Here is a 24,230-nt window from a genome sequence, read left to right as displayed (position 1 = left end):
TGGTTTGAAGAATTCCATCCTTCTGTCTTTGGCCACTTGCTAACTTCACTTGATGCCCCTACTTCTTGTGCGGGGAAATTCAGTCATCCATCCACTCCCTCTCGTTGTTCTCTCTTGATTTTACAGACCTTATCTTACATCTGCTGGCTGTCTCCTCTCCAGCCTGAAGGGCCCAAGGCTGACTGCGCATTTTCAAGTGCTGAAGGACATTTCAGATGCCTGTGCCAGATGACACTAAATGCTCTTTCCAGTGGGAGGAACCCCTGTGGGGTGCTTGACAATATATCTCATTCTGACTCATGTTTGTGTTGAAGAGTTTAAAAAGTTGTCTGTCTCCCCACTGTACATAAAGTGTATGATGTTCTCCTCAAAATGAACTCACCTATAGCGGGGGAACCCAGCAGAGCCTGATTTGGTATGAAAATCTCTTGGCTCAGCAATTCCAACACAAACACATCTCTGAGAACCCCAGCTGAAGTGCTTATTTTTATGGTTATTGATATCACTGCTCTCGGTGGTCAGGTTTCAGAAGAAAGAATCTAATTTTTTGCTGACATTGTAAAATTTGAGGGGAAGGTTAGAGATCTCTGGGGAGTAAGTGAAGCATTTGGCTCCACCAGCTGCCATATTCCACAAGGAATATGATCTGGGCCAAATATAAGAACTCAGGGATTTATACACTTGTTTTAGATGTTAGAAGCTCATTTACAGTGATGGTTCTCTTTACAGCCATACTGACATATGCCTGTCCCACACCATTTATGGTATTCTATTGCTTCTCCTCTGGATTGGCCTTGCCGTTGCTGTGCAGAGTCTGAAGCCTTCCTGGGAGGGAATCTCTGGGTGAATGTGTAGATGGACTAGTTTTTCCTCAGAGAACTATGGACACTGTTGACCATGACCATGTTCACCCTTTTTTTCTGTTTCATCATCCCAGTTCTCACATAAGCATATGAAACAACATTTATAGCTCTCTCTGCTAAGAAAAGAGGTTCCTGTGTGCCAGAGAGTAAACATTTTCCTCTCCTTATGTGACAAAATTTTTCCACAGAGAGAGATTTCTCCACTGCTGCTTTTGCACTGGGAGGTGGACTCATTTCCTTCTTTGGCAGCAGAAGTGTGGCTGTGGAACCACAGAAAAAGAGTCTTTATAACCTGTCGGACTAACACTTACCTGTTCTCTCTGTAATAGAACAGGAGGTAGGTCTCCTATGTGGCATCAGATTTCCATAGAGAACCAGGATCATCATGTGTTGGGCTCATGAGAAGTGTCTGCAGCAGCATGTCTGTCCTCCGAGTCTTCAATATCAGGGGTCTTAAGAAGCACTAACTCAGAAAAATTTTGGGGAAAGTTTTATCCCCCGTATCTGAATGTTATCACGGAAGATTTCACTTGGCAACCTACTTCATGCTCAAATGAGTTCTGTCCTCCTTCTGTTCACCCAGGAATGCTACATCAGTGCCAGAGAAAGCAGCATGTGCTTAGTGGTCACAGAAGCATTACAGAAAAGTGAGTTGTGTTATCAGGAACTTGACAATGTACCACGGGGACTGGAGAAGACTGGGCTGTTGTTGACAGTGGCTTGCATTTAGCTCAGGGGAAGGTGCTGGGCTTCCATCAGTTCCCTCTTGTCAAAGCAGCAGTTCCCTCATGTCCTCAGCTGAGATGTCCATGCAGCAGTCCTGCCAACAGCAAAGGGCTTGTTAACATTCCCAGGAAACAATCCACACATGCAATGGCTACTTGGATTGTTTGGGAACAGCCTGTGGCATGGCATCTACTAAACAGTGGATTATCTGCATAACAAGGAAGTTTGGCACCTAAGAGTTTGGCTTCCACATTATGCAAAGCATTTGGGCTGCTTCCAGCACAGGCCAACCATGCAGTGCGGTAGGAGGGAGGCGTGCACAGAGCAAGTAGTCCGGAGCCAGGACAGGGTACAGACTGGATGCTGATACTAGCACAGCTTTGTCTTCTCAGAAAGGAGGAGGGAAGGGGAGGGGTTTGACCTTAGGACTCAGAGGAGAAAATGCTGGAAAGGTGTTTCTTGAATTGTGGCTGTCAAGTTGCAGACGACAAAAAAGAGCCATTTTTAGGCTATATACAAGCGTGCAAGAGAGTGTGTGTATGTGTGAGAGTGTGTGTGTTTCTGTGGCAATGTACAGAGGTTCCCCCCCACACCTGCATTTTCTATTGCCTTGAGCCAAATCTGTGCCATCTCTCCTGCTGGGAAATGTCCTGAATGAACAAGGCTGGTTGGCCTATGGCAAAAGGTTTTTACCAATAGTCCTCCAAGGGCATATTGGGCTGGACACTTTGATCACAAACATGCCATTTTTGTTGGTTCCTCTCCTTTTTATTTTGATGAATTTGCTTTCCATCAAGCTTCCTCCTTGTCAGCGCTGAGCAAGTAACACATGTGGCTACCACAGAAAAGGAATAGTGAGGTTTGTGCCTTCCCACCCAGGTCAGCCAGAGGAACTTTCCAAATTTGTTTGTCATTCACTTGTTATCTCAGACACTGCCAGAATATTTTGAGCAGCAAAAGCCCCTGCAGCCCTGCCAGTCCAGTAGGGAAACACTGCTTTCCCCACCTCACAATGCTCAATACCTGACTGTTTTCCACCTTAACAACAGTTTCCCTGCTGGCATTGTTCCAGAGGTGTTTCTTGTCAGGGAACAGGGCTGAATCTGGCAGTGTGATGGAGGCAAGACTGCCATGGTTCCAAGCCCAGGTCCAACCAAGTCGTGAGACTGAGAGTGTATTCCCAGAAGGCACATGCACATGGAACACATATATGCCACACATAGGTACACAGCTGGCCACAGAGATCAGCACAGGTGAACACACTCAGCACTTGCACAAATACAAACAGCACAAACGGCCTCATCCTGTTCCCCTCCAACAGTTCAGGATGAAGGTCTGATAGTGGCAATATAGATACACGTACGTACAAAGTGACCCTGCCAGTACCTGGGCATAGACACCCAGTGTGCCCAGTAGCTGTCCCCGGATCCCAGTCTCCCCAGGCCACATGATGTGTTCCTCATGTCTTGTAAGAAGGCAGCTCTGGAAATCCTTCCTGAAGAAGGACTAGACAGGTGTTAGATGTCTGAAGGAATGGGAGGACTTTCCCCTCTTTCCTTCAGGTAACCTGTGTTTGACTACCTACTGCCGTTGTACAAAGCAATGTTTTGCTGCTTTGTTTACGGATATGATTTTTAGAATGTGGTTCAATGTTTTCTCTTGCAGTTCTGTTAACAAACGTTTTTTTTTTTTCTCATGCAAAATACTGGCTTCCCCAGCTCCTTTGAGTTACACCTTGTTGAAACCTGCAGAAACCTGCAGCCTGTGATTTTTCCAGAAGTGTTCTGTATGTCTGGGTCCCAGCGGCTCCAATTCTTTAATGACTGTATTTTTTTTGCAGTTGTCACCAGATATGTCATTGTTCTGGGCATACCTTTCTAGAGCGAAGATAGGCATGCTGTTGCGTAACTGTAGTACGTGATGGGTCAGTTGCTGTCATTCATGTGGATAAAACTCTTCCACGTTGTTCAGCAAGGGCTAGATGACTGGATCATCCAAAGGAGTAAATGAACTCGGGTTGAATATTCCTTCCCTTGTGTTGGACTTGGCTTCAGTGTGTACATTCCTGATGGAAGTCAGTCCCATCCCTGCCATTTGGAGACAGGGTTGGTGCCTGATGAGTATTGGCATCTGTCTTGTGCCTGATCCCAAAAATACTATGACATTACTAATTTCCTCAGTTCAGAAAAGTAATCGGACCACCTGGACCCTGCTCCATTCACACATCTGAGTTAAAAATCACAGCCTTTGGCCTTGCCTGTATGGGTATCCCATGGGATTTTCTTCCCCAGTTTTTTTGTGATAATGTTGTCTGGTTGCAAGAATTGTGTAGCAAATTTGTGCTGTGGCTGCACTGTGCCCAACAAACTTCTCCTTGGTGTCAGAACGACATTTGGCATTGCAAGCCTATGCTGCTCTTCAACCCAGAGGTTGTACTAACTTATCTTTAATTTCTGCCTGGTTTCATTTCATAGAGAGTCTAACTCTCTATTCTTATTTTATTTATATGCTTTCTGTTTTAATTCCTTTCTTAAGGTGCAGTTCATTTTGATTTCTTTTTTTTTTTTTTCTTTCTGTCTTTCTGGGCTACTTATACCTACATCATTTCTGAGGTTGTTCTGCTGGGAACCCATTCCTGCCAGTCTTTTCTATGTGCTTATCAGGATAGAAATCCACGATAATATTAGTAACATTGACTTGAAGATATTTGAGGCTGATCCACACTCAAGACTTTGATTAATTCTGATAATGGTTGTGAGGTGCTTTGGTAGCAATATTGGTTAGACAAATTCTTATCTCAAGCTTCTGCCCTCCTATGTAGAGGAACACAGCTATTTCTGATACTGCACATGAACTGATTAAAGGAACCGACAAAGTTAAAAATAAGTTTGCCAAAAAGAGGGTGCCTATCTCTCATAGCCTCTTCTACTTTGAACTTTCTTCACAACTGAACTGCCTACGTCAAATCCTATTGTCCCAGGCAAACAGAAGGATCTTGGGCCTGGGATGAAAGTAACAGTGGTCTGGACAAATCTTTCTCATCTAAATAGAGGCATGATGAGCTACCATCAATGGACAATTCTGTTTTCCTTGATAAACATTTTTTTTTTTTTAGATCTAAATAGGCATAGCTGTGCACTGGAGTGGATCTGGCCTCAACCAGAGAGGTGGCAGTAACCTTATGTTGCTGCCACTAAATTTTTCCAGCAGAGCCATACTTCCAGAAAGCACTGACTAGCAATGACCTTCTTCCACGCCCTGCACTGCTCTGATTTGTATGCCTGCTTTAGTGGCAGAAAAGTGAGAGAAGTAAGGGCTTCTTTAAAGCTGGTGTGCCAGTACTGAAGAGTATGCAATCCACAAGGCCAGCTTGTATGGATTTAGAGGCTTACTAGTGAGTCAGAGAAGTATAATTTTGTCTTTACCACATCTAAAGGCACCTTCACAATGACCCACGAGCCAATATTACACTGCACTGTGAACTGTTGCATTTGCAGGTTTGAGGTTTGAGGTTCCTGTGATGAGATGACATTGACAGCGCTCCACTCAAATGCAGGTGCCTATCAATACATGCGGTGATAGAGGAGCAAGGCAGTCTTAGCACTGCTTCAGTGTGAGCATTGAGGCACCCAGCATTGATGCAGACACCTTTCTGCACACACTTGCTGGCTTGTAAGGCATGACTTTATTCTACAGAAGCTGTGCTGGTACTTATGCAGTGTATTTTCTTTCTTCCTTTTTAAGCAGTATCTATTGATATAGAAATCACATGTGCTGGGATGTATTCTCAGATTCACTCCTGAGTCCCTCTTAAAGCCTGATGTTACATTTGCCATTTCCGTTTCTCTGGCATTGATTTAAGCACTGGTTATATGCCCCAGAAAATAATTCCGTTTCTTCAGATTTTAATTAATTTAGCAATATCGGATGAGTACCTTCTATTCCTGGTTCATTGTTACTCTTCTATTTATTCCAAAACCTCTTGTACAAAAAAAGTGGGAATATCCCAATTGCTCCGTAGTGAAAAATCACCTTTTCTGCAGAGGTCTTATTTTCTTCTGTGCTCTTTTTACAGCATGATCATCTGTTGGCTTTTTAAATACTCCTGAAATCTTCACTGCAACCAAAAAACTCACAAGCAACTCCCATGGGGTTTCTGGTAATCTACAGTTAGCTCCACAGGCTGCTTTCATTTAAAAATCATTTTTCTCTTAATCACATTGATAAAAATTATTCTTGGTGCAGCACCTGTGCTCTCACAGCAGAGTAAATGTCTCTGAATGATCAACATAAGAACTAATATGTCTTCAGACAGCCATTGCCAACCTTACTCACAGAAGCAGTTTTACTCCCCCACTATGAACAAAATTTTTTCTTTGCACTTAGCTGTACCAAACATGAATCTTGTCAGCTAAAAGACTCAACTGTGATTCAGAAAGAACTAAAACTATCAAGATCTCAAGGAAAAAAAAAAAACAAAACCAAATAAAGCGGCCAGATCTTATAAATCTATAGATTATTCAGTACAACACTTTATTTGAGAAACATTCCTCATGGGATTTGCAGCTTGCAAGTGCTGTTGTCATCCATGCTTTCAGTATGAGCAGGGCATGCTGGAGGGATCAGTGCGCCCTGTGGACCCCTGATGAACTGTCTCACAGGGAATGCCCAGCCTCTGCCGCAGCAGCATTTCTGCTGCCCTCTGTGTAAAACAAGAGCTCCCAGGAATGTTAGCGCCAAAGAAACAGAATTGCTGAAACTCTGATCATTCAGCACAAGACTTCTCATCCCAACACTTCCTAACACTAAGATGCAGCTGGGCACTGCACTCTGGAGATGGTAGGACGTACTTTCCTTATTAAAACCTCTGTGTCTCCTGTTGACTAATGAAATGCACGCTTTTAATATTCCCTGCAGGAAGTGTCTAGTCCAAAGTGGTGGTGGTATGCTATGTAGTTAAAAAAAATCCCATAATGAGCATGAGATAAGACTAGAGGTATTAACTGATTTTTGAGGAAAACAGATCAGTGAACAGAACTACCAGAAACTTAAAAATATTCAGGGGGAGACATACAGAGTGGGTACAGGGCAATTTTGGCCCTTCATGACACTGGCCATGGCAAAGGTAAGCTAGCATTTCTGGGGCTAGAAGTTAGTTGTGAAGACTGCCCTGTCCCATGCACCAAAGCATGGAGGGACTGTGAAGATCTTTCTGTCTCCTAATTGTACTCTCCTGACTCTGCTCCAAGGTTAATTTTTGCAATGCATTTGTGGTATAGCTTAATGGTATAGAGAAGTCTGCCACATAAATAAGTACAATATTTCACACTTATAATGTCTTTCAGAAGAGAGAGCAGGAAGAGAGCAACTGGGACTCCGAAGATAGCTCAGCACCACTTAACTGTGAAGTGGAGACGAAGGTAAAAAATAATACCTGGGCAGGTGCTGAATGAATGTCAAAGTTGCACAGTTACTTAGGCTCCTCCTATCTTTCCAGCAAGCATCAATGGAAGAGAACTGGAGAGTGGGTCCTAGATGAGGACGTGACATTAAGAATGCCCTTTCCATCACTCACCAAAGCAGCTGAGGAGGTCCTGTTACAGAGCAGGTGAGTGGGGTGAGAAGGCTGGGTGCTCTCTGGGTAGAACAGGCAAAAAGAGAGACAACAGGTGGCAGAAGGAGTTGAAGAAGGAGAAGGATTTGGAGTGAAGGGAAATCAAGGTTACTAGTATAATGTAAGCTTGAGAAAGTAACTACTCCCCCAGAAAAAGTGTGAGAACATGTTGATCAGTTGCAATTGCTGACAGATAACAGAGATGCCATAAAGTCAGCTGATTAATATGGTTTTGATGCCTTGCTTTTGAATGCTGTGTTTGGAAGGAACATGCGTATCATCCTTTGACTGAGCTGTGGCTGTACTCTTCTTAGGTACTGTCACAAATTACTTATGATCCAAACACCAGTTTGAGCACCCAGAACATCTCCTGACACAGAGTAAGGTGCATGCAGTTATATACAGAACTATTGTGGGTTGTCTTGTATTATCTTTTTCATGCCCATTTCCCCCTCACTTCCATGAGGGTTCATCCGCAATCTCAAATCACCCCTAGGAAAAACAGATTTTCTCAGTGTTCATCCTAAGAGTTTCCTTGTTTGATTTCAGTAGTTCCGTATTGCAATGTGGAGGCATGGACATAGTCCATCCTTCATTAAGGCCAGATTTTTGGCTACCCAAGGCAGGTGTCTTTCAGGATGGGACAAACATTAAAAAGTGTTTTGGAATACTGTGATTTCACATACCAAGAGAGAAGGAAATTCTGAACATTTCCAAGAGCACTTAAGGATGGGAAAACTTCCTGCCTAGTTTAAATTCTAATACTCTCTTCACTCACTAGTGTGTCTGCCGTGAAAATCATCACATCAAGGTTCTCTGTATCTAAAAGCATTACCAGCTTGCAACGTAGTAGTATGTCATGCAATGCCCAATGTGTAAACCCACTCTCTCAGCTCTCCCAGGAGCGTCCCACACTCTACCCACCTTCCCAGTCCCCACCAGTACCTCTGCTTTCCCAGGGTGCACCTCCCTTCAGTGTTTTCAGCCATTTCTTTTGGCACCATCGCTCACAAGGACTTGGGGTGTGAGGAGGCATTAGGCACAGCCTGCCTGCCTGCCCCTCCTGCAGTGCCAGGACAAAGCAGACGTTCAGAAAACAGATCTGTTTCCCAAGGCACTCTTTTACCCAGTGAGACAGGCATTGAGGTACTAAGGCAACGGGCATGAAATGGGTGGGTGGACAGTGGGTTCACAAGAGCAGTGTGGATCTCCCTTCTGGAGTGTAGGTACAGCTGTGACAATCACTCCCAAGCAAGTTCCCTGCATCCCTGTGTTCTTCTTGTCACACCTCTGGCCACTGAGGCCACTATTCTGCTCCTAGGAACAGCAGCTACCTGCACTGTGACCCAACTACTTGAAGAGGGTTGATGTTGTAACTAGCAAATGCTCCCACAGATGATGAAAAGCAGCAGACTCAAAGTCCAGCGTCAGGTACCAACAGCTAGATGATGTTCATTTGATTCTTCCCTCCCTCCCTCCCTCCCTCCCTCCCTTCCTTCCTTCCTTCCTTCCTTCCTCACTTTTTTCTCTTTCTCCATTTCTTTCTCTCAATCCTCTCCTCTCCTCTCCTCTCCTCTCCTCTCCTCCCCTCTCCTCCCCTCTCCCTCTCCCTCTCCCTCTCCCTCTCCCTCTTTCCCTCCCTCCCTCCCTCTTCCTCTCCCTCCTTCTCTCTTGCTTTCTCTCTTTCACTCTCTGTCCCTCTCCTTTTCTGTCATTGGGGAGGAACACACTTTTTGGTCAAGGCAATGTTTCTGGGTCCTGAGTGTATGGTTTGGAAGTGCTTGGAGAACAGCAATGATGAACATTATTATGACAAGTTATTGGCAAGAAGTGTCTGATAGTAATCATGTTTTTTCCCAAGATCAGTTACCTTTGCATCAGCACTTATCAGGTCACAGGCAGTCTGACTCCAGAAATAGTGTGTCAATGCAAAATGACTCCTGTCCTCCATCTAAGTCAGAAATCACAAAGTGAGGAGAAATTAGTTTTCCTTACCCCTCCCATTAATATTCCACTCTGATTCCAAGAAGTCTCCGATCATGCTTTCCGGGATGGCCGGTGGCAAGGCCAGGTCAGCCCAGTGCAATGTGTGGGACTTCTCTCCATTTCCCACAGGGACTTCTCTCCGTTTCCCACACATGCAGTTTGAAGTCAATAAGCGGACCAAGATGTTATCATTTAAGGAACCTGCAATGTTACCTTTCATCAGCTGAGCGTTTAGGAACAAATTCTCAAGCCATACTTTCTTACAGGTGAGAGAAGAGCCCTAACATTTTCAAGTGCCTCAAGTCCATCACGATTCTTCCACAGCTGGGCCAGGTTGTTCGTTTTGGATGGTCATTGTAATATTGTCCAAGAGGAACAGGGATTTTAGGCATCAAAATATGGTCCCCAAAGTTGTTGTGGTATTTGCTAGTCAGTCAGCAGGTTCAAAAAGGTGCCCATGGAGCTCAAAGTACTTCTCCATACTTTTACTGAGCCACAGTTGCAATACGCTGACTTTGGAATTAAGCTTTTGCGTTTGGTATTGTTTGTTTGTTTGTTCGTTTAAAGAAATATGCTTTAGTACAAACAAAATCCTTTTGCTTCCTTTCAGGGTGTGGAAACAAAGGTTTTGTCTGAAAAGAAAGAAACCCACCTATTTCTTGGGAGCATACTGGGATGGGAAGGGAGAGAGGAGAGGGGGGTTTTTCCTTCTTTGGTGCCCAGATATCGCTGGCATTGATGCAGCTCTCACAGCTTCACACATAAAGATGCTGTCTCTCAAGAGCATCACTTACAGGGACACAAGAGTCAACACAGGGTGTCATCTTTTCCTTAAATATATTTAGCTGCTGCCTAGCAAAGTAATTCCATATTTAGTTATAACATAGGAGGATTCCTTGGGTGTAAACGTCAGCGTGCTTGGGAGAAGGAGGACCTCCTAATCCTGAATGCTGTTGCTGCAAACACACTGACTGCTGTGGTCAGCGCAAAAGGCTTCCTTCCTGCTGTCTCCTCCCCTCCTGCCCTCCAACAGCTCCAGCTCCCTTCCCCAGCAACTTCACAGCTTCCTGAAGTACTCCCTGGAAATGTAGGAGTGTAGAGCTAGCCAGGAACCTCGAGGGACCCATAGGTGTCCCTGTAGTGAGAGAGAGACAAGTCTCCTTTACCATTCCTGACATCCGCTTGTAGAATCTGCCCTTAGCAGCTACATGATGCACCAGGGTCCAGCGCTGCCAGAATGGCTGCTCCGTATTTTAAGCTGCACTGCTGCTTCCTGTGCAGGTAATTTGGCAGTGGCCTCTATTAAACACCTATTCCAGATAAATGAAACACTAATGTGAGTGTCATTGTGATCTCCCAGTGGGTACAATGCTCTTTGCTTCAGGGTGGAGGCCCCAGTGGTATCCAAACTTGCCATCTGCTCAGACTTCACAGCCCCCCTGTGGCACCGACGAGAATGGCTGTGGTTGGGAGCCATCCTTTCTGCCTTGAAGCTTTTCTTTATGGTCAGCTTTTCCTCATTTTTGACCTACCCACACATTATATTCTGATTTTAATTGTTTCCATTGTTACCCCATGTGGGATGAAAAAAAAGTCAGTGACTGTTGGCTACTTCTTTCCACCCAGCGTTCAGTTCACTTATACAACAAAACTCATCCATTGCTGCAAAAGGCAGACAGGAAGCACTGGTTGGCAGTGTGGAACTACCATGTTTAACATTTCCCTGTATTCTCAGAGTGTCAGAATTTCTTTCATACTGTCAGGTTCCCAGAGTTGTTCTCATTTCCAGTTTTAGTTAATCAAAACCGGTTCCTCTTGATGTGTATCTTTGTAAACCTTGTAGAACATTGGTTTACAATTTCTTATAGAAAATAATTCTGACTTTAAATTACAATTCCATTGCTGGGAAACACTGTAGTGTAGTGCAAAAAATTTTGTTTGCTCTGATGGCTGTGACTGTTACAGTAGCTAGAGTAGCACAGTTTCTGGATCTTACTCCAGAAAATAAATTCATTTCTGGAGCTTACTCCTCAAAAGTAATTGTTTGAAAACAACCAAAACCTAAGTAACGGCAGAACTGAATTGTAACAACCAAAAGCACTGCTTCTGCTGTGTATGCAAGGGAATCTACGGTCTTTATTCTATAGACATTGACATGGTTACAAAGACTAATTAAGGAAGAAAGTGACCAAGAGGTTCACATTTTGTGCAGCCCTCAGGTCACTTTGCTGCCTCATGACATCCTCACTCTTCCTCTTCTATCTTCTTGCCATGAATCTCCCGGCTCTTCACTCGGAGCTTGTTGACCTGTGACTCTGCAATGTCAGCCCGCTCCTCGGCTTCCTCCAGCTCGTGCTGGATCTTGCGGAACTTGGAGAGGTTGACATTGGACAGCTCCTCCTGTGCGGGGAGAGGGAGTCGGTGGTGAGGAGCCCAGGGCAGGGGTTCTTTCCTCCTGCGCCTTGGCCTTGCGGGACTGTGGCTCTTCCCCGGGGGAAGGCACAAACTTCCATCCCCCACCCACCACTGCTTACACATAAGCCTCACACAGACCTCCTCATCCTCCCTTATTCAGGACCCCACTCTGACAAGCTTCACCAGTACTGTGCCACTCTCAAGGAGAAATTTCATCACTTGGTCTTGTCATTTGTGTACTTAGTCTCCCACTTGTTTGGTGGTCGGTATCAGGGGTGTTTATCTGGATGACAAAGACCCTAAAACCCTTGGTTGTTGATCACTGGCATTTTCCAAATTTCTGATATTCATCTCCTCAGCACCTGTGTGACACCCACAGAAAGCAACACTTGCCTATTCTCCAAGCAATACTTACAGATGACTGACATTTCTTTCCCTGCACTTGAAATCCATCGTTCACCAGTTTCTATGCTTTCCAAAAAACTCTATTCATTTCCCATATGATTTGTGTTCCTCCTCAGAAAGTGGTTTGTTACGACTACAAGCAATACTTACAGCCTCCTCAGCTTGTCTCTTGTAGGATTTCACCTTCATTTGCAGCTTGTCCACCAGATCCTGCAGCCTGAGAACATTCTTCCGGTTCCTCAGACTCCCCATGGGGATTGTGTGCACAAAATCTGACTTGCTGTGAGAAAACTGTGTCAGCCCAAGGAGGCCTCCTGCCTTACCTGGTAGGTCAGCTCCTTCACCCTCCTCTCGTACTTGCGCACACCCTTCACGGCTTCAGCGCTGCGCTTCTGCTCAGCATCAACCTCCCCCTCCAGCTCCCGCACCTGCAATGAGAAGCCCATCTTTGGAGCTTCCCTGCTGGCTGCCTACGTGACATGCTTGCAGGTGCACAAATACCAGCCCTACGCACTCTGGCCTCCAGCTTCTGGATTTGTTTCTTGCCTCCCTTCAAAGCCAACTGCTCGGCCTCATCCAGACGGTGCTGCAGGTCCTTCACCGTCTGGTCCAGGTTCTTCTTCATCCTCTCCAGGTGGGCGCTGGTGTCCTGCTCCTTCTTCAGCTCTTCTGCCATCATGGCTGCCTGATGAGAGCAAAGGGACAAAGCCATTTTGGGGCTGGAGAGAGTTTGGGGGAGAATACATCCACCATCAGCAGTGAAAGGAGCCCCCGACTCACATCCGTGATGGCCTTCTTGGCCTTCTCTTCAGCATTGCGGGCTTCCTGGATCGTATCCTCCATTTCACCCTGGATTTGGGCAATGTCTGTTTCCAGCTTCTTCTTGGTGTTGATCAAGCTGGTGTTCTGTTGAAGAAAAATCACAGTGTTTTCTCCAGCGGCTTTATACCATATTTAGAAAAAACAAATTGCCTATGTTTATTTATGGTTTTATTAATATTTTATATGAAGAATATGCACTGCTGATTAATGGTAACGGTAGACTGCTGAAGATGCAGTGACATATAGCTGTTAAAAAAAGAAAATAGACTTAATGATCATTTCAGTTACCTAAGAACTGTAGATATTACATCTATTCAACCCTAGAAATTACCTGAGAGTGGAGGAGCTGGACTCTCTCACTTGCATCCATCAGCTCCTGCTCAGCCACTTTCCTTGACCGCGCCGTCTGCTCCAGGGCTGCCTGTAGCTCCTCAACTTCAACCTGCAACAGGTTTGCTCTGCGCTCCACCATGGCCACCCGCTCCTTCAGGTCCTCCTGTGCCCTGAGAGCATCATCCAAGTGTATCTGGGTATCCTGGTAAAAGAGAGACAAGACAGATTGTGAGGTGTATTTTTTTCCTATTTTCTATTTTCACATCAGTATAGAACTGATAGAATTGTAGAAAAGGAAAATTTTTAGCTGTTTCAGAAATCAGTCAGCACCTGTTTTGTTGTGCCATACCTTGAGCACTGCCTGTGTGTTTCTGAGGTTCTTTTGTGCCTCCGCAGCCACGCGGTTGGCATGGCTCAGCTGGATCTCCATTTCATTCAGGTCTCCCTCCATCTTCTTCTTCAGCCGCAGGGCTTCATTCCTGCTCCTGATCTCAGCGTCCAGGGTGCTCTGCATGGACTCCACAATTCTGAGGTGGTTTCTCTTCATCTGGTCGATCTCCTCATCTTTCTCTGCTATCTTCCTGTCAACCTCAGACTTCACCTGGTTGAGCTCAAGCTGGAGGCGCAGGATCTTCCCCTCTTCATGTTCCAGGGAGGCCTGGACAAGTGGACACAAACATTTGTAACTCCAGGGGGGCCTGGACAAGTCAGCAGGAACAGTGACTTAAACTACCGCTTCCTTTCTAAGTGATCACTTATGCAGTACTTCCTGAAATCTAGGCTTGCTTTATTGCCATGTCTCCAGATAACTATTCCCATACTTTCAGTCTGGACACCATTTATTAGCACTGTGTGTACCTCAGCTTCCTCCAGAGCAGCCTGGATTTCAGATTTCTCCTGCTCAATCTGCTTCTTGACTTTCTCCAGCTCGTGAATCGCCTTTCCTCCCTCGGCAATCTGCTCCGTGAGGTCGGAAATCTCCTCTGGAAGGAAGGGTGAAAAGTGGCATGGTCAGGCACAGAGCTGAATGGGGAAAGGCCCTGGTGCACCAAGGTGACAGCCATCTTCTTATCACTGCAGGCTCAGACCCGTTTAGTGTGGCAGATAGACAAGCTTGTGAGAGAGCCCTGCCAGGAGCAGAGGGCCAGGGACTTACGCTGCAGGTTCTTGTTCTCACGCTTCAGCGTTTCCAGGTGGTCCAAGGACTCCTCATAGGCATTCTTCATCTTAAACAGCTCCGTGCTGAGAGAGCGAGACTCCTTCTGGGAGGCTTCCAGCTCAGCCTGCGTTTCCTCATACTTCTGCTTCCATTCTGCCAGGATCTGAAGAGAAACAGGACCTCAGTAGGGATGTGGCAATCAGGAGGGGATGCTCTGCTCGGGAACCCCAGGCCTGGAGCCCAAAAGACCTTGTCAAAGTTCTTCTGCTTCTTATCCAGAGCTGCGCAGGCAGCATTTGATCGCTCCACGTCACACGTCAGGTCCTCCACTTCATTCTGCAGCCTCTGCTTTGTCTTTTCCAGGGAGGCACATTTGGCATTCACAGCTTCAACGTGTTCCTCTGCATCCTGCAGGCGCTGTGCCAGCTTCTTCCTGGGAGGTGGTAAGCACAGCTCACAGTTAACAAGCAAGGAGAAATTTGTACTGTGGTGCTTTTCTCAACAGCACACTTAGTCACTTCACAGTCTGTGGTCCACGTTCCTCTTCTGTTTGTCTATATACTACATGGTTTCTGTCTGCCATTGTCTGCCTCCCACACATGTTTGCCTGGTTGTTTTTTTTTCCAACCTATATTCATAACAGGATATATTTGCTATCTTCCTGCCACCCCACCCCATAGTAGAACATTGACTTTTTTGACAATATCTCACAGTGGCCTCCTTCAATTTCCATTCTTAGTCTATGCCAGCCTTCCCCACATTCCTCACGTACTTGGCCTCCTCCAGCTCCTCCGTGCGCTGAATAGCGTCCGTCTCGTATTTGGTTCTCCACTGGGCCACTTCGCTGTTGGCCTTGGACAGGGCGCGCTGCAGCTCCCCCTTGGCTTCCTGCTCCTCCTCATATTGTTCCCGGAGCAAGTCACAGTCGTGGCGAGCAGACTGCAAGGCGTGGGCCAGGGCACTCTTGGCCTGCAGCAACAAAAGTATCGGGACAATGAATGGAAATATCCTGGGAAATCTTCTGACTTAAATGTTATTGGACACTGGATTATTATTCTATGTGAAATGACAATACATTGAATGGGGAAAGAAACTGGGATTAACAAAAGAAACAATGGATAAACTCCAGGGAATAGCTAACATGAGACTTGCATTGAATCACTGGTTTTTTTCCTGTCTCATCATGATAGTTCTGTAGTTGCATAAATGTCTGAAGCATCTCTTAGAGAGGAGGAATCTAATAAATAAGACAGTATATGCAAAGCCTTCTCACCTTTATCTCTTCCTCTAAGTGCCTCTTGAGTTCCTCAATCTGTTGGGTGAATGCCTGCTTGCCTCTTGACAGCTGAGAAATCAGAACATCTTTCTCCTCCACCTGACGTGAATATTCACCTGGGAAAGTTTGCAGATATACAAACCTTTTATTGCTATTGATGACAGGATTGTGGACAATTAGGTCTGTAAAACTAGATAGTTAGCAGACCTTGCATAAGCTTGTAATCCCATTTCATGCATTTCTCATTACAGGGGAGACGAAGCATGTCGGACAGACTATGTGCCCAGAAGGGTCATTTCTGCAATAACTCTCTGACATTATTCATTTGCACATCAGAGATGTGTATGTCTTACCTGATTCTGTCTGCAGACGAGCTCTTTGAGCATTGAGGTCATTGATCATGCGCTGATGCTCTTCTTCTTTTGTCTTAATCTCACTTAGCTGATCCTCCAGTGTGTGACACATCTTCTCCAGGCTTCCCTGTGTGTCAATATAGAGAAGGGGAGGGAATACCCATTCACACTCTTAATAATAGCAGATGCAAGAAGTGCACTGTGTAGAATTCCATTGGGGCAGAAATACCCATAAGGGTCATTGATCATGCGCTGATGCTCTTCTTCTTTTGTCTTAATCTCACTTAGCTGATCCTCCAGTGTGTGACACATCTTCTCCAGGCTTCCCTGTGTGTCAATATAGAGAAGGGGAGGGAATACCCATTCACACTCTTAATAATAGCAGATGCAAGAAGTGCACTGTGTAGAATTCCATTGGGGCAGAAATACCCATAAGGTATTTGTGTACCTTGGCTTTGGAGACAGACTCCATGTTACTGGCCAAGTCGTCAATCTCCATCTTCAGCTCGCTCTTCTCCTTCTCCAGCTTCTGCTTCACTCGTTGCAGGTTGTCGATCTGCTCCCCAAGCTCAGCTGTGCTGTCCGCGTGCTTCTTCCGCAGGGCGGCAGCCGTGGCTTCGTGCTGCAGCGTGGCCTCTTCGAGGTCACGACGCATCTTCTGAAATTCTGCCTCACGCTTCTTGTTCATCTCAATCTGAGCTGTGGTAGCCCCTCCTGCTTCCTCCAGGCGCTCGCTGATCTCCTCTAGCTCCCTGGAGAGGTCAGCCCGATGCTTCTCTGCTTTTGCCCGAGAGGTCCTCTCTGCCTCAATTTCCTCCTCCAGTTCCTCAATACGGGCCTGGGGAACATTACGGACCCTTCACACCCGGGCCCTCCTCCTACCTGCTGTATTTCTGAAGGGCAGAAGAGAAGGAAGAGAGACTTGCCTGCAGCTCCTTGATCTTCTTCTGTAACTGTATGCCCAGAAGTTGCTCATCCTCGATTTTGCTCTGGATCTGGCTGATTTCAAAGTCTTTCCTTTGGGCAAAGCAAAGCGGGTTAGAGCTCAAAGAAAAAAGACAAGTGCCCCAGCCCAGCACTCAGGGGCCCCACAGCCACACTTACTTCTTCAGTTTCTCATCCAGCTGCTGCTTATCATTTTCCAAATCCATTATGCTGTCATGGGCCAGCTTCAGGTCTCCTTCCAGTTTCCTCTTAGCTCTCTCAAGGTCCATGCGCAGTTTCTTCTCTTGCTCCAGGGACCCTTCCAGCTACAAAGAGCAAGACCATCAGTGCTCTGCTGGCTACGCTTTCCTCTACAAAGTTTTCTTGTTCATTTAGCTACACGTGTGCTTACATCATCCACTTGTTGCTCCAGCTTGGTCTTAGCTTTGGTCAGAGTATTGACTTTGTCCTCTTCTGCCTGCAGGTCATCCAGTGTCTGCTGATGGGCCTCTTGGAGGGCTTTCTTCTCTTTTGTCAGCTTGGCAATGGTCTCGTCCAGGGCTGCCATCTCCTCTGTGAGGTTTTTCACCTGTTGATTGTAAGTGACAAAAGTCTGTGTAGAAGACTTGACTGCTACTGCAGCGACCTTTTCACTTTGCAGTGCTTAGCCAGGAGCTTGGTTTTTATTTGGGCTGCCTAGCTGCCCCGTTGTGATGCTCCTGGTATGTTCCAAACCTAGCCTCGCTCTGAGGATACCAGGCTGATGTGGGAGGCATCTGTCCCTTCACCCTTTATGTGACTCACTGTGTGAGTACCTTGTTTTCGGTGGCATGCTTTTCCTTCTCAACCTTGGCCAACGTTAACTCGAGGTCATCAATATCTTTCTTCAGCTCTGAACATTCATCCTCCAGTTTTCTTTTCTTGGCTGTCAGCTCAGCATTGATTTCTTCCTCATCCTCAGCCCTTTCAGTCACCTCCTTGATTTTGGCTTCCAGCTGGATTTTGGTTTTGATGAGCTGGTCACATCTTTCCTCAGCGTCAGCCAAGCTATCTGCTTCCTGGTGGGGAGACACAGATTTTCTTTGTTTATAATTGGAAGTTTCTCTTCTTTATCTTTTATTTTACTGAATTGACATATGTAAGAGCCATGTCTGAAATAGCCCTTCCACTCAAACAGCTGAACAATGTTGTCAATTTTTCTGTCTGAGAAATAGTTATACAAGTTCTCAGTTTGGAATTATTTCAATTTTTTTGGCTTTTTCATAAATATCTCTCAGAGTTTTTAGTTGTGAGAATACCTCATGCACTTACAGACGTCACAAAAATGTGACCATCTCTGTTACTAATTTTTCAATAGAATGGACTTGCAGGGTTTTTGCTTCATACACAGTAATCACTGGCTTCCCTTTTGTAATTGATGCTGAACCCAGTGTTATGTAGGGATGTAAAGGATTTACTGTTCTCAAGAGAAAAACTGTTAGATAAAAAAGAATATCACTCTTCTACATTCATTAAAATTACTGCACATACTATAGAGGTATTGCCTTTTAAAAACATGCATACTTGCCATATTTCCGCCTGTCTGTCTGGAATTCTCAGTACAGATTTCAGCTGGCTTTCTATTCCTTCAGTCTTTGGTATTGCATTTGAATAGCTGTGTCCTAAATGAGTTTAACTGACAGATACTTTTACAAGTAAGAAGGTCAAAATCTGTGTCTATTTTTCTCTTTTAGACTGAGGAAAAAACCCTAGGTTTCCCATTTTCTAACTGAAGACTCAAATCACTATGTAACCAGGGGAAACATGAATAATATATTTGGTAATTTCAGTGCTTTCAATAATTTAATGAGTAATTTAGAATTGCTTTGTAAGATGGGCTTTGAATATCAGATACTGTTGGAATATATTTTTAAATAATAATTAATTTTTCTAAATTTGATGTGCCTACAAGGTTCATGGGATATTGTTAATAACAAATCTACCACATGGCATATGATGAAAATCCAGGTTGCAGATGCAAATCACTACAGTACTCAGAAATGAAAGATTTTGCCTGATATCTCATCTGCTTTGTTATTCTGCGTTGTACTAAATTATGTCTAAATAATACAGAGGTATGAAGTGCCTACCCAGAGATGGTGGTTTAATATTATTATACATACATATGCTCACCGAATTTGGTGTACATATTTTGCATTTAAAGGTTATGGATTAAAGCAGGATGGGCAGGAGTCAGACAGCGATTTCACTAGGGAGGTTCAACATCTGCCTGTATCAGAGAGTATCTACCTGTTCGTTTTCATCTTGCCAGGGAACATTAAACACTCTTGAGCATAGTAAAACACCATAGAACAACCCTGGGAGATGAGACTTTTGTTCAGAAGTAGGAGCTCTGTATTAATTTCGTTTTAGACTGAGGAGAAATTTCAAGCTGTATTTCCCACATCCTGAATGAACAATTATCCATTAGTTATTAAGTGGCTGAATTTACAAGCATCAATTTGAATTCTAGGTTGCATTTACAGTCCAAAATGAATTAATGCTGGTGAAATAGATCTACTGCCTGCAGGACTCACCTGCTCAAAGGGAGTTGGGGTCTCAGGTACAACCCTGTAATGAGTATTTCATCTTGGCTAGCTATAGACAGCTTCTTCCTCAGAAAGCAAGAGCAATGACTCCCACATGGACCTCCCTGCCTCTTTGTACTGGCTGTCAGAGTGCTCACCATGCTACTGTGAGACAGTAGTTTCTTCAGCTTCACAGTCAATATGATACATAATTCAGCAAATATCTGATATCTGGTCATCCACAATCTGACCTTCTGCTTTGTAAAGAACAGTCTGAATGTAGACTCCTTTTCTGAGTGGGAAATAAATGGCGATACTTACAGCCTGCACTTGGAGCTGCAGATCGTTTTTCTCCTGCAGTAAAGACACCATTTTCTCCTCCAGCTCCTTCCTCTTTGCCTCAGACTTTGCAAGCTCTTCCTTGGTTTTCTCAAACTCCTGTTTCATGTTGGCCATCTCCTTCTCAGATTCTGCACTCTTCAGCAAGGGCTTGATCTTGAAGAACAGCTTCATCCAGGGCCAGTGCTTGACGTTCATGAATGCACGAACGTTGTACTGGATGCAGAAGATGGACTCCCTGAAGCATAATTAAAATGTACATTGAATATTCTCAGTATGACGAGTGCCAACACTTTCCCCCTGGTACCGTGACTTTAACTGAAGATGAGGAATGTCTACCTCCTCTCCACCATTCTCTGGTACTCCACTCTCATCAGGAAGCCCCTGCACCTGGCCTGTGTGCGGGTGATGAGCTGTGCCAGCTTCTCATCCCTCATCTCCTCCAGGAGCCCCAGCAGCCCCGCTTTGAAGAACACCTTGAGAAAGGGAACGTTGCCACACATCACCGTCAGGTAGAGCAAAGCACAGGCACACAGTGAGTGAGTGAGTCAAGGAGGCTTTGTACCTTGGTGTGGCCAAATTTGTACTGGGTGTGGTCCACGTCGATTGACCCAAGAAGCTTCTCAGAAGCCTTCTTGCTATCAATGAACTGTCCCTCTGGGATAGCACTGGCATTAAGCACCTTGTATCTGTGAAAAGAGGAAGGGGAAGAGAAGGCTGTTTTTTTCCCAACCAACGCACGCTGGCTCCTGACCGCCACCAGCTCATATACAGCTATTCTTGACAACAGAGCCCAGCCTGAATGAACCGGTATGAATGAACCAACATTGCTTTTAAAGATGCTGAGAAGTGCAGTGCTCTTTCTCACCTCTGTTTGAAGTCAGCATAGAGAACTCTGCTGGGGAAACCTTTCCTGCAAATTCTGATGCCTTCTAGCACGCCGTTACACCGCAGCTGGTGAAGTACCAGTTCATGCTCCATGGCACCTAGCAATGCAGAGCACAAATGAATACCAGAGTTTCCAGTGCAGAGGGGAATGGATGTATCAGAGCAAGTTCTCTTTCTGCTTGAGCGTCTTACCAGGTGTTTTTGTTTCATTTGGGATGATGCAACGGACAAAATGGGGGTGAGTGCTCCGTAGGTTGGTCATCAGCTTGTTTAAGTTCTCCTGTGGGACCACGTTTTAGTGTGTGTTTATATGACATATGGAAAAACTAACTCTTAGGTTCTTTGAACCTAGCATAAAAGGCCTATCAATAGGGATGCACTTGTCTGAAAATTATCAGCTGATAATACGTCAATCAATAGCTCAGTCCCCCCTGATTCTGAACATTGAACATCACCTTTTAGGATAAAAAAGTTGCCATCAACCCAATGAGAGATAGAAGGTGGGTACTTCATAGTTTTACGAGAAAGTTCATGTTTATTTTAAGTTTAAGTTTAGGACTTTACAGTGTCATTTTTCATTCTGTAAGATATTTTTTTTTAATGAGGATCTGAACGACAGTTGTTTGGTTGGTTTTTTACTGTGGCTGAGCCAGTTGAAAGTGCAGTCTAATTCCAGTTTGCATAGATGAAAAGATAAGGTGTTTACTTACCCGGAAAAGAGCTGAGACAGTCTGGAAAGAAGAACCCTTCTTCTTGCCACCTCTCCCCCCCCCCCCCACCACTAGCCTCTGATAAAGTGAAGATAATGAAACATTTATGGCTTTAGGGTCCATTCATGATTCCACAATTTTGCAGAACCACTGTGTACAAAAGAAATGATATTTCAGAGAACTGACCTGCCTCTCCACCAGCAGAGGCAAAAAGTAATGCCAGTGTCTTCACAGATGTTTTCTGGTACAACCCAATGACAGTTTCGTTTAGGGGGTCCTTGTTCTTCTAAGCCACCCAAGAGATGTTGTAGTCCAGCATCAGAGAGAAGTGGGCCTCAGCCTTGCCTTTGCCAGGTTTGGGCTTCTGGAAGTTGTTGGACTTGCCCAGATGCTGGTCGTAGAGCTTGTTCTTGAAAGAGGTGTCAGTTGCCTTGGGGAACATGCACTCCTCTTCCAGGATGGAGAAGATGCCCATGGGCTGGGAGAAGCAGCAAAAACCAACAGTGTTAAAATACAGATCTGCCTTCAGAAGGAGACTGCAGTAAAGCACAGGAAACTGAGAAATTGATTAAATCTTTGGATCAAAAATGTATCAAATCTTTGTTAAGTTTTGCACATGCAGTTCTAGACAAAATATGAATTTGTGTCTGAAACTAATGCATTTCAGAACTGATAGTGTCACAATAATCACACAAAGTTTTCTAAATAATTTGTAAACTCTGATGATTCAAAAGGATTTTTTTTTTTGCATTAATGCTTTCCCAAAGTAAATTTGTGTAGATGAAGGTGTCTCACTAAAATTGACCTTTGTTCAACAGATTAACAGATCTTTCATCTACTTCCTGAAATTTTATTTTTGATGAGATATCTCTGTGTTTTCTTTCCTATACAAGACGATGTTACACAAAGCAGTGTCAGCTCAATACTGATGGTTTTATTCATCCCTGTTCATCTGGTACCTTTTTTCTATATACACCTATGATATTACTTAGAAATTGTGTTTCAGAAATCACGGTGTTAACATTGAAATCTTAGTCATAATACTGAAAATTCTGAAAAGAGATCTTTCATCTTTGTAGACTAGAAAACACACCTACAGAGAATCCTTGCCATCAAATTGTGTGATCATATTAATTCTTCTATTGCCAAAAAAGCAAAATTATAGTTGATTTTTTTAAGTGCATAATAATGTAGTTAAAAGATAACCTAAAGTTACTTCATTTGTAGCCTAATCACAAAGTCCTTAGAAATTACTTTCTGAATACATACATTTCATTTGAAATGAAAAGGTACTTTTTGAATACAAATAGCCAGGAATATGAATGGATAATAATAGGTAGGTTTGTGAAGCATTAGGGCAAGAAAAAATAAGGCTGAAGAAAAATCCTAAAACTCTGTCACAAAGAAGAAATAATAAAATCTTAAATCTAATCAACGTACCTTCTCAATCAGCTCAATGCAGGCAGCCAGGTCCATCCCAAAGTCAATGAATGTCCATTCAATTCCCTCCTTCTTGTACTCCTCCTGCTCCAGCACGAACATGTGGTGGTTGAAGAACTGTTGCAGTTTCTCATTGGTGAAGTTGATGCACAGCTGCTCCAGGCTGTTGAACTGCTCAGTGCAAAGACAAGATGTACTCATTGTCAAGATGAAGAACTGCCTGTATAGCTTTGTCCTGTGCACTCAGAATCCCATGCAGGAATGCCCAGTTAAAACAAACAGTTTTTAATGTTAAAACATCCCATTAACTATTTTTAAAGAGGTTGGGGTTTTTTTGCTTTTTGTTAGCTGAATGTTGTTTACATATATAATTTATTTTTAAATCAAATTCCAAAATGATTTGGTAGTCTTATCCCTATCAAGATGCAATTTACATCACTCTTTTTCTCTCATATTATGTAAATTTTCCCATTACCCTTACAAAAAAATTAGATGTTGTCAGTGTTTGCCAGTCCTGGCTTGGACTCACGCACCTTCCCCAAATGTCTATAGAACTTCTCTGTCTGCACTAAAGGCAGCCAATGCATTCTTCCTGTTGGAATCACCCTTTGGTTCTTCAGAAGCAAAGGATATATGTTGCTCTTTTTCCAAAGCCTTGGCAGAATTTTGTGTGGGACTTAAGTCTACCTTTCTTTTTCTACACTCTGTGATACCTTATTTTCAGTATTTGTGTGCTATTTGTCAGTGGATTTTTTAATACTAAGCTCAAATTATTTAAAAGCTACAACATTTGTGCTAATTATGTAAAAGGCAGCTGCTTCTTCCTTGTATATCACATAAAGCTATTACATGCAAATCCATTGAAGATCATGGATTGTTCTGGAGAAAAAACATGACATATACAAGGAAGGAAAGCATTTCCAGAAAATAAAAAATAAACTTTTTCAAAAAAATGCAAAACTTGATTTGAAATTGCAAATGAATGGAACGTTTTCAAAAAACCCCACCATAATTATCCAGTTTTTCTTGAGCCCTAATTGCCCTAATTGGCTTTTCAAGATTTTACTATGATTTCTGTGGTACTTGCATCAAAGATCTCAAAGCCAGCAATGTCCAGGACACCAATGAAGTACTGTCTGGGCTGCTTCGTATCCAGCTGTTGGTTGATGCGAACAACCCAGATTTTGCCAGGGCACCAACTGCATTGTATACCTAAAGAAAAGTAAAAGAAAAGTTACCATCCAGGGCAAAAGAGGAAGTTCAAAGTTTTTAATTCATGTCATTTGTTTTCTATCATCACTTGTTTCTTACCTGCTGCACGGTTTGACCCTTGGTCACATATTCATTCCCAACCTTGACTCGGGGGTAGCAGAGGGCCTTGAGCAGGTCAGCTGAGTTCAGACCCATCAG

The 24,230-nt window shown here is 44.1% G+C and overlaps 1 protein-coding gene and 1 pseudogene across 2 annotated transcripts in view; both read right to left on the bottom strand.

Moving 5' to 3' along the window:
• The window catches only part of LOC103902879 (myosin heavy chain, skeletal muscle, adult), a 220,772-nt gene that overhangs the window by 34,989 nt on the left and 161,553 nt on the right, over positions 1-24,230 (bottom strand). Inside the window, exons 31-34 of one of the 2 annotated variants that reach the window (XM_019473315.1) lie at positions 14,321-14,486; positions 14,023-14,147; positions 13,514-13,822; positions 13,163-13,366 (exon numbers count right to left, since the gene is read on the bottom strand). In XM_019473315.1, coding sequence (XP_019328860.1) covers positions 13,163-13,366; positions 13,514-13,822; positions 14,023-14,147; positions 14,321-14,486 — 804 coding nt within the window. The remainder of the gene's footprint in view (positions 1-13,162; positions 13,367-13,513; positions 13,823-14,022; positions 14,148-14,320; positions 14,487-24,230) is intronic. The other variant, XM_019473314.1, reaches the window with a different exon arrangement.
• Positions 20,757-24,230, bottom strand: part of LOC109279614 — a 10,388-nt pseudogene continuing 6,914 nt past the window's right edge.

The sequence above is a fragment of the Aptenodytes forsteri genome, unplaced genomic scaffold (assembly GCF_000699145.1).
Source record: "Aptenodytes forsteri isolate BGI_AS27 unplaced genomic scaffold, ASM69914v1 Scaffold311, whole genome shotgun sequence".
Classification (NCBI taxonomy): domain Eukaryota; kingdom Metazoa; phylum Chordata; class Aves; order Sphenisciformes; family Spheniscidae; genus Aptenodytes; species Aptenodytes forsteri.
Note: the sequence above shows the minus strand (reverse complement) of the source record. Positions and strands in the feature narration are given on the sequence as shown.